This window comes from Plasmodium vinckei, assembly GCF_900681995.1.
Source record: "Plasmodium vinckei vinckei genome assembly, chromosome: PVVCY_11".
NCBI classification, from domain to species: domain Eukaryota; phylum Apicomplexa; class Aconoidasida; order Haemosporida; family Plasmodiidae; genus Plasmodium; species Plasmodium vinckei.
In genome coordinates, this window is record NC_051303.1 from 1,285,949 (window position 1) to 1,305,751 (window position 19,803).

The 19,803-nt window shown below is 22.3% G+C and overlaps 4 protein-coding genes across 4 annotated transcripts; 1 reads left to right on the forward strand and 3 right to left on the reverse strand.

The window, feature by feature from the left end:
* Positions 1-391: 391 nt before the first annotated feature.
* Positions 392-9,418, reverse strand: PVVCY_1103650 (conserved Plasmodium protein, unknown function; the record flags this gene model as incomplete). Its single annotated transcript, XM_008626013.1, has 1 exon — positions 392-9,418. The coding sequence occupies one exon, from the start codon at positions 9,416-9,418 to the stop codon at positions 392-394; it is 9,027 nt and encodes a 3,008-aa protein (XP_008624235.1).
* A 1,580-nt stretch (positions 9,419-10,998) lies between these two features.
* PVVCY_1103660 (riboflavin kinase / FAD synthase family protein, putative) lies at positions 10,999-12,900 on the reverse strand (the record flags this gene model as incomplete). Its single annotated transcript, XM_008626012.1, has 1 exon — positions 10,999-12,900. The coding sequence occupies one exon, from the start codon at positions 12,898-12,900 to the stop codon at positions 10,999-11,001; it is 1,902 nt and encodes a 633-aa protein (XP_008624234.1).
* Positions 12,901-13,412: 512 nt separating this feature from the next.
* PVVCY_1103670 (high mobility group protein B4, putative) lies at positions 13,413-15,500 on the reverse strand (the record flags this gene model as incomplete). The annotated part of the gene is made up of 11 exons (XM_008626011.1): positions 13,413-13,582; positions 13,757-13,822; positions 13,933-13,977; positions 14,067-14,154; positions 14,283-14,321; positions 14,434-14,509; positions 14,659-14,693; positions 14,796-14,855; positions 14,952-15,020; positions 15,185-15,287; positions 15,493-15,500. 11 exons carry the CDS (start codon positions 15,498-15,500, stop codon positions 13,413-13,415), a joined length of 759 nt encoding a protein of 252 aa, XP_008624233.1.
* Positions 15,501-16,292: 792 nt separating this feature from the next.
* Positions 16,293-19,337, forward strand: PVVCY_1103680 (exosome complex exonuclease RRP44, putative; the record flags this gene model as incomplete). The annotated part of the gene is made up of 1 exon (XM_008626010.1): positions 16,293-19,337. One exon carries the CDS (start codon positions 16,293-16,295, stop codon positions 19,335-19,337), a length of 3,045 nt encoding a protein of 1,014 aa, XP_008624232.1.
* Positions 19,338-19,803: the final 466 nt, after the last annotated feature.

Consider the following 19,803-nt stretch of genomic DNA (forward strand, 5'->3'; position numbering starts at 1 on the left):
TTGTTATTAATCATATTATAATTTTTCTATTTTTTTTATGATAGTTTTTCAAAAAGTTTAAAATAATAGGCCAAAATGACAAAAATTGAAAAAGCTGTATAAATAATACAAATGACAAAATTAAAAAATATGTTAAAATATAAATGTATGAACAAACAAATACATCAATACCGTTTTCTATAAAAATGTAAAATAAAATTAAAACAAAAATAGTATTAAAAAATAATAATTTTTTGTGTATAGAATTTAAAATATGAGAAAAATGTGGGAACATATGATTTTTGAAAGAATATTATTTGCCATTTAAAATAAATATGCATTATATGAATGGATAATTAAATAGGCAATTTTGTCCTTACAACTTTTTTCCCCTTAATTTGTTTTATTATACTTATGATGTGTATTTTGATATTGAACTAAACCATTGTTTGGCTACATATTCGATTTCATCATCAGGATGATCATTTAGTTCTGAGAATATTTGATATAAGTCTTTTAGGGAGAATAACAATTCTTTATATCCAATAGTTTCATAAATATGTTTTAAAGCTAATAAAATAGATATGGTAATATTATAACTAGTATTATTATTATCATTTTTAAGTGATAATCTCATTGTCATAATTTGTATTTTTTCTGTATCATTTAAATATAATGAATAAAATTCTAATAGTATTAATTTGAGTATATCAAATAATAAAATACTGATTTGGTCGATGCTATAATTTTCACTATTTCTAATTACATCTTCATTAACACTATTATTAAAATCGCTATTCATATGTATTCTTGGTAAATATTCAAAGAAGTCAAAACAGCTTATAACTTGATCAAAACATGATTGAAAAAATATAGGGGTAAAATTTGTTTGATTTTTTTTTTCATTTATTAATATTTCATATAAACATAACAATGTACAATATCCAAGATCAAACCAATACCACGTTGTCTTTAATTTCCCTTCTCGTTTTTTTTTCTTATCATTCAAATTGATATCGCTATCTATTGTATTGTTAATATCATCATCGCTTTCATCGTCTTCAAGCATATTATTATCTACATCAAAATTTTGTGTCATTTCCATATTCACTTTTTTAAACGTCTGTTTAAACTGGTTTTGGCAGAACTCCAGTGTTGATTTAATATTATTAAGCAAATCAAATAAGTATTTATTTTTTTCTTTTAATATTGCACCGAAATTTTGATATAACCTATAAAAATAAATAAAATATATTCTTCTTTCAAATACACTTTTATATGCGGCTAATATATTTAAATGCTTTGGCTCAAATTGTTTATCTTCAAAACATGAAATAAGTTTATCAAATAAATTTTCTAAAGATGTTAATTTCATTTTGGTTGATGTATATAATAATGATGTAACAATATTATGTTCTTCTATTCTGAGATCCACAAATAATTGATTTTCTGTTTGATTATCATCTTCAAATGTACTATAATTATAACAACATAAGTCTAGAATATTCATCGACATAATTTTATTTTTGTTTTGAGTATATAGTTTGGTGATATATTTATTACAATTATTTATATATGTTTTAACTAAAGAAAACAAAAGAGAAAGACCTAAAGTATTCATTATTTTTATATTATCACTTAACACATTTTGAAATATAATAAGGTTCTGATAAAAAAATAAAGAATTATTCAATACAACTGATCCATTATAATTATATATTTCGTTATCATCGTTAAAGATAGGGTAATATTTTTTATAGTATTTAATTACATATTTTAAGCAAACTTTTAAATTATTATTTGAAAATATAAAAAACATATGATATATATTTAAATTTTTTAAAGGATTTGAAATAGCTTTAATAATATGTTTAATCTTTTTCTCTCTTTCTAAATTATAGAAATTGTTTTTAAGAATATTTTTCTCATTTACAAGTATATGCTTTTTGTTATTTAGGATAAATATTTTGAATAATTCAATCATTTGTTTTTTTGTAAATATAGGGAAATTTAATAATAAAGAACAAATACATTTTAAAATACTATTTTGATAGCAATCATCGAAATAAAATATATTTTTTAAATCATTCCAATTATCTCTAAAATATATTATTTCGATTTCTTCTTCATTTTTAAAAAATCCTAAGTTGGTATATTTGTTTCTGTCTATTTCTTTTTCATTATTTTCTGTTATTTTATATTTTTCGAAACTAAAATCAGAATCAATCGAATCAGCATTTGATAAATCTGAACAACCATCATCAATATCTGCAGTGTCATTATTCATGACTTCATCATTCATATTATTTTCCATATCTCCTTCAATATCCATTGGTTCATTTAATACATATATTTGATGTTGTCCCTTTTTGTATTGCTTGCATATTTCATATACTACGTCAACTTCTGAATAAATGCTCTTAACTTTTTTAATCTTTTCTTCTATAACTTTGTTTTGATCAATTTGTTCAGTTTCGTTTTCTGTTATATTTTCAGTGTTTGTTTGGTGATCCTGACTATTCGCAGTATTATCAATAAGTTTGTACTGGTTTATTCGTTTTTTAATTTCTTGATTTCGAACATTTTTGTAATGATAAAAAAGATTTTTTAAAATTTCATTTATTTTTGATATAATTAAAATTTTCATTGAATTGTTTAGCTGTATTTTGAAAATTGATTTACTAAATATTTGAAGCATATATATTTCGTTCAAACGAGAAACGAGATGGTTGGCATTTTCTTTTATTTGGTTATTTTTGTATTTTGTAGTTTTACAAAAAACGAATATAACTACATCAAATATATATTTAGCGTCTGTTTGATTATCTAATTTACCATTAATAAATGCAACAATTTCTTTGAATAAACTTGGATATTTTGCATAATTTAAATATAATAATTTATTTAATATAAAATTATAAAAGCTCGAAAGGCTATCTCTTATTACATTTTCCAAAGGATTTTCATCGTCGTCACCCATTTGTATTAGTTCGCTAAATATGTCGTAATATGAATAATTTTCATTTATTATATCATAACTATTTTTATATCTTTCTGGGTTTGATAAATTTTCGTTATATTTCAAATATTTTTTATATCCTTCATTAAATGCCATATACGATTTTAAATTATTTAAGCATGACAAAAATTTATGTAAAAATATATTTTCAAAATTATTTCCCCTTCCACTTTTGATGTCAGACTGTGAAATTGTATGTTCTACAGCCGTGGAATCATTCAAACTTCTTTCTGTAATATTATTATCTATAACATTTGTTGGCGTTTTAAAATTGTTAATAATTAAGGACAATATAAAAGTATCTGTATTTTTAAAATTAAATTTTTTAAACAATATGTTCAGTTTTCTATGGATGATTTTATTTCTAGCAAAACAAGTGGCAAGAATAAAATTTTTAAAAGTTGAAAAATACACAAAATATGATATTGATTTGATAGCTCCACTATTTAGAGTGTTAATGATTGAAATTAGAGATATTATTTTTAGGCATAAATTTTGAATGTTTTTAACTTTTTTTAAATAAGGCTTTATGTATTTTAGTTTTGATTCAACATATTCTGGATATCTAAATTTTTTATTATTATCATTTACTGACTCATAATCGTTTTGATTATTATTGTTATATTCCAATTGGGAAGTTATAAGTTCATTTTGTTCATTTGTTTCCTCTTTCAATTTGTGAGATAAATTTCCCTTTTCATATTCTTGAGGGCACAAATATAGTGAAAGAAATAATAGCAAATTGGTATTTATATAATAATCTATATCACTATTATGATAAATATTCAAAATATCCATAATATAATTTTTACAAGAATGCAATTTTTCGAGCTTGATTTTTATAATTAAATTAATAAAGCAAATGGATATAATATAAGAACAATAGTTTTGGTTAAAAAGGAAAATTAGATTATTTACTAAAGCACTGAAATTATTTAGATCTATATCATTCATAAACAGTTTATTTATAGTAGTACATATGAAAGCAAAAGTATGCAAATCATAGTACTTTTTAATATTATTTTCGTTTTCATTTTGTACAAACATTTCAAAATTATAACATTTGTGAAAATAATTATTTGAATCGTCGTCTAAATTTGTATCAATTTCATCTTCATGTTCATCATTTATATCTATAGAACCTTCTTCGGTTATTTTCCTCTTTTTTTTTGCAACATTTAAATTTTGATCGCTGTTAATACTTGATCTCTTTTTTTTAGATAAGCAATTATCATCGTTTGGGTCGTCGCTACTATTTTGTAGTACCATCTCATCAGAAAACGAACCATATTTTTGATAAAATACAAAAAGCAATATTTTTTTTTTTATAAGTTTATCCAAAACAATTGCCATGGGCTTCAAATGATAAGATATATTTTCATAAAAAAAAAATATATTTTTTGAAAAAAATAAATTAACACTTGATAAAAAGTTATTTTTAGATAAAGAAAAATTCTCTATAATTAATTCATCGATGTTGTACATATGTTCTGAAATATTTGTTGCATATTTTATTATTTTTAAAAATACATTATCATTAATTTCAAAATTGTTAACAATATTTTTAAATATTTTTATGTGCCTATTAATAAATTCAGTGTATATATTGCAATTTTCCACATTCTTATTATCACTTTGATTTTTTGCTGTACGATATTTTTCATATTCTGAAGTGTACTCAGATAATGCATTTAAAATTTTGATTATGTTTACATTTTTTGTCTTAAACTTTTTCTTTTTAATCATATATCGTTCTACAAAAATTAACAATTTGTTTTTTTCTTTGACATTTTTCAAATTTTTGCACATTAATAATATAGAATTATAATCTTTTGTCTTTCTATTTGATAACAATTTTTTAAATAACATTATATTAGCTATTTTTAATTTTTGTAATTGTGAGCATACATTTTTTTTAAATAACATACTAGTAGAAAATTTTCTAATATTTAACATTTGAACTATCAATTTCGAATCTTTTCCATTTATTATTATATTAACAATTAGTTCACACAATTCTCTTATTTCTTTTTCTTTATCAAAATAACAATCTTCAAATAAGTTTTTATAATATTTATAAAATCCTTCTAATTTTTCAAAAAACAGTTCCTCTGCTTCTTCACTATTTTCTTCATATAAAATTGATTCATAATAAATTTTTTTTATTTTTGTACATTCTAATTTATTTTCTTCGTTTCTTAGTCCCTTTATATTTGTGCTTTTTAATAACTTTTCACTAATATATTCATTATTCTTTATATGTTCAGAATTTTCCATTTTATTAATATTATTAGAAACAGTTTTGTTTTCATTTTCTTTTTTGTTAGACCATCCATTTTCTAACGTGTTTATATAAAAATCGACTAAATGCAAAAATAAATGTATAACACTAACTTCAATTTCATAATTCAACATTTCCATAAGAAGATATTTATATATTTTCATAATTTTGTAAGGATATTTGTCTTTTTGCATTATTTTTTTTAAAAATATTCGTAATAAATCTGTTTTAAAAAATTCTTGAGAAATTGCAAATTTGTGATTGTACATGTTTAATCTTGATATTAATATACCAAAAAAGTACTTATTTAAATATGAAAAAGCAAATAAATAGTATTTTACAATTTCATAAGTCGTTTCTTTTTTATATGTGGTTCTTGCTTTAGGTGTTAAAAAGGATAAATTGATTATATTGGGGTTAAAATTTGCAACTGAGTATCCATTTGTTTCTGCTTTTGTCATTTTATCTTCGTCCATATTTTTTGAGATATCCTCGATGTCATCACAATTTTCTGCCCCTTGACTCATTCTTGCATCTTCTTCAACATTTAAATCGCCTTCATTTGGTATATTATCTGTTACATTTTCACTATTTTGAAGATTATTTTTATAACCCAAAGTATCGACATCCTCATTGGGATTTTTTGATTTATTATTAGTCTTTTCCATGTTTTTTATTAATTTTAAAACGCTAGCTCTTTCTTTGCAGTCTTTTTTGAAAAATTTGTCAGCAACTTCATATTTTATTAAATTTTTTTGTTTATTAAGTAATGGTGTCATCGATTCAGGTACTAATGCCTTCATACAATTAATAGTGTTATTTGTAGATAAAACAAAAATCGACATTATAAAATATCTATAGCAAGATATTGCATTTTTTTTATTATATTTTTTGCGTAAATTCATAGCTAGCCTTTTTACTATATAATAAAATACATTTTTGTTTGATATATACCTTTTTAAGTGATCAATATTATATATATAAAAAAAATAATTCATAGTATTATATATATATTCAATTATACTTCTATTACTATAAAATAAGTTTATATATTTACAATATAAGATAAATGTTAAGGAATGATCTACTTCGATGAGCTTTAATATTAAATTCCCAAAAATAGATGCTAAATTATTATATGTAGTATTGAGTTGCGTGTTTATTTTGTTTGCTATGGGTTCTTTGAAATTTTTTTGATCTACCATTTTTATTATATAAATTAATATTTTTAATAAAAAAAATTTAGGATTTTTTTTTTTGCAAAGTATGTATTCTGTTTTATCCCCACAATCTGTTTCTTCTCTGTTATTTATTTCATCATTAATTTGCTCATCATCTGTTTCGTGCATTTTACATAGCTTATTTATCACTTCTTCGGAAAACATAACATTTATAATCCGACTAAAAAATATATCATAAAAGGGCATACTATATTTTATTAAAATTTTAATATTATTCAATCGAGATTGCTTGATTTCATTAATATAAAATTCATTAATTTCTATGTTGATAATATTTTTTATTCTACATAAAAGTAAAAAAAATGATTTAGACAATTTAGCAGTGTATGGTTTAATATATCCTTTGAAAAACCTATATGAGGAATATGGTTTTGAATTCATTATATAATCATTTATAATTAAAAAAAAGACGAAATTGCTGGTTATAAATTTTTTAAAGAATTTATCTTGTTCTAATTTTTGCTTATTTTTAATTTCCATTTTTTTTAGTTTGATTAAAAATAATACAATATAGAATTCTAAAAAAATTCGAATTCGACATTTATCTATTTCATGAAAACCCGATTGTATCAATTCATTAAATGCTTTAAATATTGGCTTATAAAAACATTTTTTGGAAGGGAAAAAATATATCAGTTCTTTTTGAAAATGTTTTAGATAATCTATAAATAGGAGTTTGTTAATTTTCAACAAATGGATTATTTTGGTATATAAAAGTAGAGTGTATTCTTTCGATTTTGTAAATTCAGTTCCCTTTTTTATAAGTTCCATAGGAATGGATTCATTAGAAAATGTGTTATTAACTTGTTCTGAAATATCGTTATCTTGAAATGATGTTGATGATGTCATATCATGTTTATTTTCTTGTTTTGGTGAGTTGTTTATTTTATTTTTTTGAAGAGCAATTTCTTCTCTTTTATTGTCTAGTATTTTTATATAATTTTTCTTATAATCATGCATCAATTTTAGACTTTTAAATGCATTATCTGCCATTTCGATGGCAGTATTTTCTTGGTCGCTACCAGATTCTGAGTCAACAAAATTAATAAGTTTCATATTATTATTAGAAGCATTAATTAAATTTAATAGTTTCTCTTCTATTTTATTATACATACTGAATAAGGTAACTTTACTTTTAAAAAGTTCATAATTATCTTTTATAAAATAATTAATAATTTTATAATAATGCGTATTTTTAATTATTGAATTAGCATAACCAAAATTAATTTTTTTTATTAAAAGCCCTATAACTTCAACATTGGAGACACTATTTTCAAGCTCGTGCCCAGTTAATGTTGTATCGACTTCTTCATCTTTTTTTATTAAGAACATATAATATGATACTAAATTTATAATAAATAGGATATCAAATATGTAGTTTTTCTGAGTATTGCTAAGGATAAAGTTACATATTCTTTCAATTTTATCGATATCCAGTTTTAACGCATAATAGTTTGCTAGAATAATTTTCATAAGGTTGTCACTTAACTCATATGCATTATCTAATTGATAAAACAATAAAAGAAATTTTAATAAAAGTTCATCTTCTTTTATTATTAATTTTATTTTATTATTATTAAAAATATTTTTTTTATTTTCTTTAACAAAAATTAATATATTACTAATAGCATCATTTCCTGTAAAGTTGTTATTTAGTATACTTTGGTCTTTTGGGTCTACATAATTACTAAAACATATTTTATTATCATTTTTATATATTATATTTAATATAACAATTAATATTTTGATAAAATAAGAGCAATCAGAATAATCTTCTATTATTTTTATATGTGTTGATAAAAAATTTATGTCTAAAAAGTTAAATATTTTTTTTTTTATAAATTCAAAATTTAGACCTTTTTTGCATTTTCCAATAGCATATTCAAAATGTTTTAAAAACTCTTCCAAAAATTTGCAACAATAATGAATCTGTATAGCACTCGAATCAATTTTTTCAACAAAATCATTTCTATCAATGTTATTAAATTCATTTTCTGATTGAACTATGTTATGATCCGTTTCCTTTTTTCCCTCTCCACTCAATTCAATAAATGCCTTTTGGCATGATGTTAATAATGTAAGAACAGCATTGCAATAAAATTCGATAATTTGAACTGGTACATCAATATAGCTGTCAATCAACTTGCTTGTTAATGAAATAAAAAGGTCAATACATGGAATAGATATTTCAGTTCCAGTATTAGATAAAAATTCTTTGCCAAAACCACTATATATAATATCTATAATATACTCAAATAATATTTTATATAAAGCTATATGCTTTTTTACATGCTGGACAATAACATATTCATCTATGGGCTTTATTTCATTATTCTTATAATTATTCAAGAAGAAAAAAGGAGAATTATTTTCTATATATATAATTTCTAATATATTTTTAAACTCTGATGATGATATTTTAGGAAAGATGCATAATAAAATATCATTAGCATATTTGACATTAATCTCATATTTATATATTAAAAATTCTAATAGTATTTTGACTTCTTTTCTATTTGAATATAAAGAACACAATTTTAAAAAGTTTTTAATTTTTTTTAAAATTATATTTTCTTCATCTTCTGTTAAAAATTCACGATGTTTTAAATAGATTTCATTTTTCTCGTTTCCATTTTCGTCGTCATCAGGGAAAAAATGTATAGAATCACTTTCTTCTAAATAAAATAATTGACTAAATGTATTAAAACTGTTGTTTATTAATGATAAGTTATGTAAACATTGATTTATAGATTCTATATGTAAAGGTGAAACAACCAGAGTTTTATATACGTTTCTGAATAATTTGTATTTATTTCTTGTTAATTTATCAATATTTTTGTCTTCAAACACCTGTACTTTCTTTTGTAGGCGAAGTTCGTTTAGTTGTTTTCCCAACATGATGTATTTTGTCCGTATCTATATCTCTCTTTATTTTTTATAATAAATATGCATATAGATATGTGTGCGAATAATTTAATAGTTTGTATATTGATTATTAAATCCCATAATTTGATTTAATACATATGTATAATTATTTTGTACAAATTTAAAAAAGTAAAAAATTATAATAAATTAAATCCACATTGACACATGATGAATGACGATAGGTATTCTTCCTACCATCGCATTCTTATTTTGTTAGCATGTTAACAATGTGAAATATTTTTCTTTTTGTTACAAAATTTGGGGTCTAGGCCTTTTTATAACTTTTGTAATTATATACAATCGTTTATTTTTACTATTTATTACTAATTATATGTATGCCATATTTACATATATGGGGTTGAGCCTCAAATAAATGGTAACAATTGAAGCTGCGAAATTTAATAGCATTTATAAGAATAAAAATATATATAATAAAAATGAATAAAATTAATTATTAACAAAACTATTGAAATACAAATAAAACGAGGAAAAAATATACATGTATTATATAAAATAATTCACTATCCGTTAAAATTAATATTATATATGTATATAACAGAATGTTATACAAAATGGCTGGAAAAAATATAAATAATTTTGTAAATTTTAATATAAAGAATAATATATATATAAATAAATATATAAAATTATAATAATAACGTAAAAATTATTAATCTGTATAATCATCCCTTTGATTCACATAAAAATATACTACATACAATCTTAAACAACGGTATTTTTTTAAATTTATAAATATTTTTTTTGAACAGAAAAATATATATGCCCACTTCAGTTGGATGGCAAAAATGAAAATATAGTATTATAAGAACATATAATTTTTATTATATATATTTTTTATATAATTAAAAAAAATAAAAAGTATACTTTTATATTTATTATATCATAGATTAAATAGCAATATTTTTACATAAAAGAGTTTTTTTGTGCTGAGAGATTTAGTGAATATTATTTGATGGCCTTTTTAACCATCATTGTTATTATACATATATTTTAAAATAAGGAGTATTAAAATCTCCAGGAGAAAAAATTAAAAAGATCGAAATATCACCTCTTCATCTATTTATTGTGTTTTCTTTACACAATTATAACAGAATTATATAAAATGCCATTTTATGTAATTGCATATATTATATATTGGGAAAATATTAATAAAAATGTTAAAGTTAATATTATTGAAAGGTTGTGTAAATAATATGTTTTTAAGTTTGTATTTAAAAGAACACGACGCAATAACTAATTATGTAAAACTAAAAATTATGATAAAAAATTATCGAAAAAATATATATAATTCAAAAATTATATAATAATAAAGATTATATATACCAAAATTAATTGTGTCTATGCTTGATAACTTCTAACAAAATAATTTTGTAAATTTGAATCACGATTCATATAAAACAAATCATCATGAATCGATGAAAGTTCAAAAAAAAAATGAAAATTTATATATATAGAAATTGAATATACGCACATGAAGGGGGGTCGGTTGTAGTGAGGTACATTATTAATGTGAATTATACCCACTAATTTCTTTATATATACTTAGAGGACGAATTAAGATAATTTTTACATTTCTTAAAATACTGATCATCATGAATTTGATTTAGAGCAATTCTAGCTAATTCACAGTCAAATTGTATGGCATGTATCAGATGTGATAATTCATAGAAATTACTTTCACTTCTAAGTAGTCCAACAATTATTAATTCGATATTTTCATCGTAGAATATTTTATTTGTTTTATAGTATAGAAAAGCTTCGACAGTTATATGCTTGTTTTGAAAATAAGGATTATATCCTATAGATACAACCGTTTTATATATTTTATGTTTTAGTTTTGATATACCAAAATAAATTCCAGGCATTATATCAGCTTCTGTTAAATTTGGATTAAAAATATTTGCTGTGGGAATATTTAAATATTTACTACCCCTGCCAAAACCCTTTACAACTTTTCCATATATATGTATGTATTTATTAAATATATAAAATATTCTCCATGAATATATATCGTCTGTTAAATTACAATTTCGTGACAATGGATAAACAACATTATTAGATTTATTGCGAGATTCCTCTGGGGTGTTCGGAGAGGAATTCCCATTCAGTTTATTATCATTACAATTGGTATCATAGTTATATCTTTTTATATCTTCATAATCAATATCATCACAATTAGTTGATATAGAATTTTTATTTTTTTTTCCTAATGCTATTTTAAAATACCCATGTCTTTTCATATGTGTTATAAAGCATGGCCTATAACTAAATACTAAAAAAAATTTACAAGCTTCATATTTTCTAAGTTCATCAAATGAATCTATTATTGTATAGTTACCTTTTAAAAGTTTTGAAATTTTAAAATATTTAAATAAAAAATCGGTTAAATTTTTATTTGAACTATAAAATATAAAATAAAATTTTTTTTTTTTTAAATTTTTCAAAAAATTATAAGCACCTATGTGTAATTTTGACAACATTATTATCCTATACACTTGTTCCATATATTTAATGGACTTTTCTTCGTAATTCTTTTTTTTTTTACTTATCTCATTTGTAATATGTTTTAAGTTAAAAAATTCACTAAAATTTTTTAAATTGAGCTTTATTTTGTTATAATCTATTAAAAATTTATTGTAATTTTCAGAATCACAGTCAGTTTCTGATTTTGTATTTTTCAAGCATGATTCGTTTGATTGTGAATTACCAGAATTTATATCATCAAATCCATCTGAATAAATATCTGGTATATCTTCATCGTCGATATTTGAAAATTGCACATCATCATTGTCTGTGAAACTTATAGAGGCAGTATCAATATCGGCATCTCCTTTTTTATGGATATTTTTCCCTTTTACCTTATTATCATTTGTATCGCAATAATTTTTAATTTTTAATAGCGCTACTTTTGAAACCAACACATTGTCAATATTGTCATAGTCTTTGTTTATAATTAAATCATGCACTAAACTATTTGCTATATCGGCGTTGCTATTTTTACTCCCTTCTATGTTTATACTATTTTCATTTGAATTTTCATTTTTGGATCCTTTGCTAACTATTATATTTTCCTGCTCAGATTTATTATCACCGGAATTGTTACTATTGCTTTTGTTATTTTCCACTTTTTTCTTACTTGAAGAGGGTACTACCCTTTCATGATTAATTAAATAATGATATTTGTTAATAACATCATATAATAAATCGAATAAATTTAAGTTATTTTCTATATTTATTAAAAATATTTTTAACATAAATATGCAAATAATAATTTTTTTTTTATCAACATTTTGATCATTTATATTTTCCCTTTTGCTTCTAAGTATATTGTTACATATGTTTTTTATATATGTGGTTATAGTACTTTTGTAATTTATAATGTAGTAGTCTGCATCTATAATTGCTATATTATTTTTATTTTCATTGTGTTCCATTTTTTACACTAATAAAACAATTTTTAATTAATTAAAATAAAAAAGTGAATACCTCAATGAAACTAATTAGTGAATGAAATGCATACTCTTCTGTGTTTAAAGCTTTAAAAAATCAGGAAGCATACAATTGCAATTATGTATTTTTATTTTTTAATTTTAAATAAACTATGTGAGAAATATCTACCAAGTTCAAAATATGATGTTGTATTTATGCATACATATTTGTGGTACGTCACCTTTTAAGAATAGGCGTGTTTTTACAAATTCAAAAGCCTTTTGAGAGCTTATCAAAATCGTGCACTTAAGTACACTATATATAGAGAAGAAAATATATTAGCAAAGTAAACAAAAATTGTATAGTTTTTTTGAACAGTAAAATGATATACATAAAAAATAATAGTTTTAAAATAGTTTTATTGTGTTATATATTTTACATAAATGAGTACATACATATATGTATTATGCACAGTTATTTATAAAAAAAATAGGATACGTCAAAAACACAAATTCTGTTATTTTTTTTTAAAAAATGTAGTAATATCAGCATATATGTTTTGATTTTCCAATGCCTTTTTATTACTCTTTGTATTGTTAGCTCGCTTTTTCATCTTTATCATATTCTTTTCCTCTATGTCGTAGTTATATTCCTTTTTATCTTCTTCACATAAATCAAATATGGATTCTTAAAAAAATAAATAATAAGTAAATAATAAGCGAAGCCAAAATAGGGTCAATAAGATAATGCACAGTAGCCCCACAAGCATACATGTCAATTAATTTTTTTTTTAATTTTTTAACAACATTATTTATGAATATAAAAATATTAATATGTAACTAGGTGTTATGAAAATATTACCATGATTGTCTTCTTCTTCGATAAATGATAAAGTAGTCCGTGGTTCAGTTAACAAATATAAGCAATCTATGCATATTTGGACAGTAATAATATGTGAAATTAAAAAACGGTCTTATTTTGCTAGAATGTGCATAATATATATTGTTATAATCATTTAAAATATTATTTTTAATTACCTTCAAGAAATTTGTATTTTATTCCTTCCCTTTGTATACAAGATACTAAAAAATTAATAATTTTATTTTGGATGTATATATGCATGGATGTAGCTATATATGCATATACATATGTATTTTTTTTATATTATAACCTATATCTTTGGTGGTTAAGTACTGAGACATTTGTTTTTCGTTTTTATATTCAACCGTTTTGGTAACTAATTCAATTAAAAACATCACCTTTAATAATTAAAAAAATATTAAAAAGGAAATAAATTTAGATATACATTTTCATATAGTAAAACTATATATTATAAGGATATGCTATATGTCCTTGTATTATTTTTATTATACAAATTATATCTAACCACTGCTTTTTGAAAAATATTCATAGCTTCACCATTGACCTAACAAAAAAGTAAATAAATAATAAAAAAATATGTTAAGTTAAAACAAAAACATATGCAAATGTTACGTTGCTAACAAAAATAAATAGTTTTGATGTGTAAATATTTTTACCTTCTTAACATTCTTGTTTAAATGCATAATCTTCTGAATTTTTAATGTTGGAAATTTAGCTGTGATATTTGTAATGCTATAAAAAAAATAAAAATAGAATGTGTAACAATATTCATAAGCATGTGCAGAAGTTTAATCGATTTTAAAGCGATTTCTTTTTGCGGTATTAGGCAATTGTCAATTAAAGTATTAAAAAATAATTTAATGTTGTTTTTTATTTCGAACTTATTTATAGGATCATCTTTATTTCTAGATTGTTGCTGAACATTTGAAAACAAAATGGGAAATAAAACAATGTAAATGTAGCTATGACACGTATATATTATTAATATAGTAATTTGTTTTTCGTTTTTTTTATTTACCCATTCAATCAATTCTTCATTATATTTTAATTTTAAAAGTTGTGCTTGCTCTTCGTATACCTGGTAAAAAATAAATTCATTTGTGTAATAGAACAAATTGTGTAAAGTATTGTTTCCATTTTTATTTCTTTAACTTCTTTAAATGTTTATTTTCACCTTCCTTTCATCGTCAGACAAAATTTTCCATTTATTACTCAACTCTTTCTGAATATCTGTTATTTTAATCTATATAAAAATCAAAAAAATGTAAAATCCTCAATTTTGAATACTTTCGATTTGTGTGTAAAAATTTAATTTAATATTGTATAGCTTTACGATGGAATATTAATGGAAAATACTTTTGTATTTCATAATTGCTTTATTATTGTTATGTTTATTTTTATCATTACTGTTGTGTTGGGATCCGCGTTTTGTGCTAAATATTGTTTTACATTTTCTCTTTCGTAATTACAAAAAATTAAATAGGACGATAAAGGCGCTTTGGGCTTTTTTCTATACAGTGAAAGAACAACGATAAAAATTGCAAAAGAAATGATTATATAAAAATGAAATGAAAAAATAAGTAGGTTTTCCCATTGCTAAAATGAGACAATTTTTTATTTGAATGAATAAATTATGTTTTTAATATGGATAATTGTTACTAAGAGTAGTATATAATTATTATTTCATTATTCTTTCTATTCTTAAATTCTCTCACCTGTCCATTTTTATTATATGACTATTACATTTACTTATATTATTATTTATTTTTTTTTCTTATTATTTCAAGAATATCTAGGAAAATTGTTTTAAAATAGGAATTTAAATAAGTTCATTGATAATACTTAAAATTGTGTAAACAAAAAAATATCATTTCAAAGAATTTATTTTGGCTTAAAAAAAAGAGAAAAAAAAAAGTATATATATAAGCCCGATAATTTTATGTGCATAAAAAAAAAGCGAATAAAATATGAATTATTTTCAACAATTTTATTTTTTTCCTGTTATTTTATTACATATTTTATATATAATATATTAATGCTAAATTTATTTATTTTGTTTTTTCTTAAAAAAAATAAATATTATTATTTTATTGCTTAAAAAATGTATAGTGATAGTATTAAAGATGTTTTGATGTAGACTTGCGAAGTTTGGTATTTTTGGTGAATTCTATTATTAGTTCATTAACGAATATAGAAATTGTTTGAAAAATATCATAAAATTATTAAACATAAATATAATTCATACAAACATATAACATATTTTCACTATAGTATGCATATTGTTACATTTGAAATAACAATAAAATGAAATTTTCCTATACTGAAGTTAATTGGGTTTATTGAATTTTTATAATGTTATGTGAAAATATTCTTTTTTCCATCTGTTAAATAAATTTATTTGTTTTTTCAGCCTTTTTCAAAAGTATATTTATTTTTCCAGCGAGAAAAAGGTAACATTTTTCATTTTTTAAACTTATTGTATTAAACGACTATAGTTGCGAATGAGAAAAGAAACATGCAAACGTTTAAATTTTTGCGAAAAAAAAATGATCAACGGGTTCAGAAGTGTTTTTACAAATATAGTGCAAACAATAGGATTACAAAAATAGTAAGAGAGATTTATTTAAGAAACGATATAAGTTGTAGCATAGAAAAATGCAAGGTTTGTGAAAACAAAAAGAAAAAGTTGTTAGATGGAGATAGGAACATCTTAATATTAGATACAGATACAATAATTAAATATATTGATTTTTTATATGAGTGTAATATAGATAACATATTGATCCCATTAACTATTTATGAGCACATAAGAACATTTAATAAAATATTATATAAAAAGTTACATGAATTGTGTTACGAAATCGATGAAAGTATACCTAATAGTAATAAAAGATATAGTGTTTTTGTAAACAAATATTGTAAGTTTACATATGTTCATGATAATATAAAATATGATTTAAAAGAATTACAAGAAATTATAAAAATTGTTATATGGTTCAAGCATCACAATCCTAATTTAAATGTAATAGTTATCACTAGTAATGATTTATTAACAAATGATTGTGCTAACAATGGTATATCTTGTTTTTCATTACTAGATTATGTCAATCAATTTTTAAAAAAAAAAACAACAAATGGATTAAATAATTATGGTTACAATGATAATATGCTTAGTATAGAGACTATAAAAATGTACTTTGAAGATAATATGATTACCGAAAATGATGAAAATAAAGAAGCTGAAAACGGGGACGAAGCTAGTGGAAATTCTCGTTTGAATGATTTGGACAAGACGCAAAATGATTCAGAAAATTTTAAATATAAAAAAAAAATATATGAGCCACATTTAGATAAAAAGGAAATAATCCAAGGATTGAGAAATAATCAATTTTTTAAAGGAGTTTTTCAAGTTATTTGTGTAAATAAAATGGCAACAGTCAAAATTAACGACTATGAAGAGGTTATAATAAGGGGTTATAAAAATATGAACAGAGCAATACATAATGATATCGTTGCAGTAGAAATATTTTCGCAATTTACTGATCCATCATATGGCGAATCAGATTATTTTGAGGAACATATCGATCCAGATGAAAAAGAAGAGGAAGAAGAAGAGGAAGAAGTCGAAGATGATGACGAGGAGAAAAAAACAAACAATATAAATAAAACAACTTCCATTACTAAATCGGAAAATGAACAACATCCAAAAACAGGGGAAGGGAATGAATTTATTGAGTGTAAAAAATTGTATGGTAAAGTTATCGGAATTATTAGTAGATCCCGAAAAGAATATGGTGGAGTTATTAAAAGCAGTGATAATGATAAAAACAATAAATATATAGAAAAATTATTATTTTTTAAAGCTTTTAATAGTAAAATACCTCATATAATAATAAAAAGTAATATGGAAGACGAATTAAGTAATAAACGAGTAATTGTAACAATAGATAAGTGGGATTTTAATTCAAAATATCCATTGGGAAGATGTTTAAGTGTATTAGGTGTTTGTGATGATATTGAAGCAGAAACAAAATTAATTTATAATGAATATAATATATCAACAAAAGAATTTAGTGAAAGTGCGTACTTGTGCTTACCCCCTTCAAATTGGACTATACCTGAAGAGGAGTTTTCTAAAAGAATTGATTTTAGAAATATTTTAACTTTTAGTATTGATCCTCCAGGATGCCAAGATATAGATGATGCATTATCGGTTGAAATTTTAGAGGACGAACAAATCATAAAAGTAGGAGTACATATAGCAGATGTATCTTATTTTGTTAAACAAAATAGTGCCCTTGATTTAGAAGCATCAAAAAGATGTACTACAGTTTATTTGACAAATCAAAGAGTTGATATGCTTCCCAAATTATTAACAACAGATTTATGTTCATTAGTTGAAAAACAGGACAGATTAACATACAGTTGTATATTTACATTTAATACGAATTATGATATATTAGACATTAATATAGCTAAATGTATTATTAATAGTGATAGATCATTTACATATGAACAAGCTCAAAATATTATTGACGATTCTAATGATACATCCTCTATTGCGATTTCATTGAGATTACTAAACAACATTGCAAAGGATTTAAAAGCAAAATGGTTAAATGATGGTGCATTAGAATTAAAAGGAAATTCAGAAGTTGTATTTGAATTTGAGCAAAAAGATTATACAAAAACTAAAAATTTAAAACCTTATGTTACATATGAAACAAACCGTTTAATAGAAGCATTTATGTTACTAGCTAATCGATCAGTAGCTAGAATTATTTTTCAAAATTTCAAAGCGGCATGTATATTAAGAAGACATCCGCCACCTAAATATGATACATTAAAAGAATTAGATGAATATTTACAATCTATTAAGGTTTATGATTTTAAATTTAATACATCAAAAGAATTATCTTATTCAATTAATAATATTAATTTAAAAAATGATAAAATACTATCGAATATTTTAAAAACACTAGTTACAAAATGTATGAATGAAGCAATTTTTATATCTGGATATAATGTACACAATAATGATATGTTAAGGCATTATGGTTTGGCGGCTGATATATATACCTTTTTTACTTCACCAATTAGACGATATGCTGATATAATGGTGCATAGAATATTAAATCATATATATGGAATAGAAAAGCTTCACAATAAATATTTAGATATTGTTTATTTAAATAAGCAAGTCGCTTTATTAAATGAAAAATATAGAAATGCTAGATTTGCTTCAAGAGCTTCTGTTAATTTTTTCTCTTATCTTTATATTAAAAAAATAGGAAACCAAATTACACAAGCTGTAATAACTAGCTTAAAAAAAAATGGAATACAAATATATGTGTTAGCATATGGTATTGAAGGAATATGTTATCTAAAAAAAAAAGACGGATTTATATTTGATGAGAAAAAAAAATCATTTATTAAACTGGGTGAAAACCAAAAGGAAAGTTTTCAATTAAATTTTTATGACAATGTGGAGGTCCATATGCAAGTTGATACGCGAGATATTAAATGCCAAAATCATTTTATTTTTATTAGAAAACTGTAAGAACAGAATTGGGAATGCATCGATGCAATGTCGTCCATTGAATTCCGTTCATTCATGTATATGCTATATGCACATATTCTATTAGTGTGCTTCCTAGCATATTTTATTTGTTTGAGATAAATGATGTGTTATAAATATTATTTAAAATAAAAACAATGTGCGCATATATTTTCTATATATGCATGTTGTAGTATGCTTATATGCTTATTTATTTTTTGTTAAATATGTTTATTTTTATATTTTATTATCTTTAAAATGTTGTATTGTGTTTAACTATGAACAAATATATTATTACAAGGATGTAATAAAACAAAAAAATTGTATTAATTTAAATTGTATGTTTTGCATACTTGTAAATAAGGATGCGAATATTTCCAATAAACTGATATGGAATTAATTATACTAAAAACATATGGAAAAAAGGGGAATACAACGAAAAGCTTTATATAAATTTTGTATATTCACA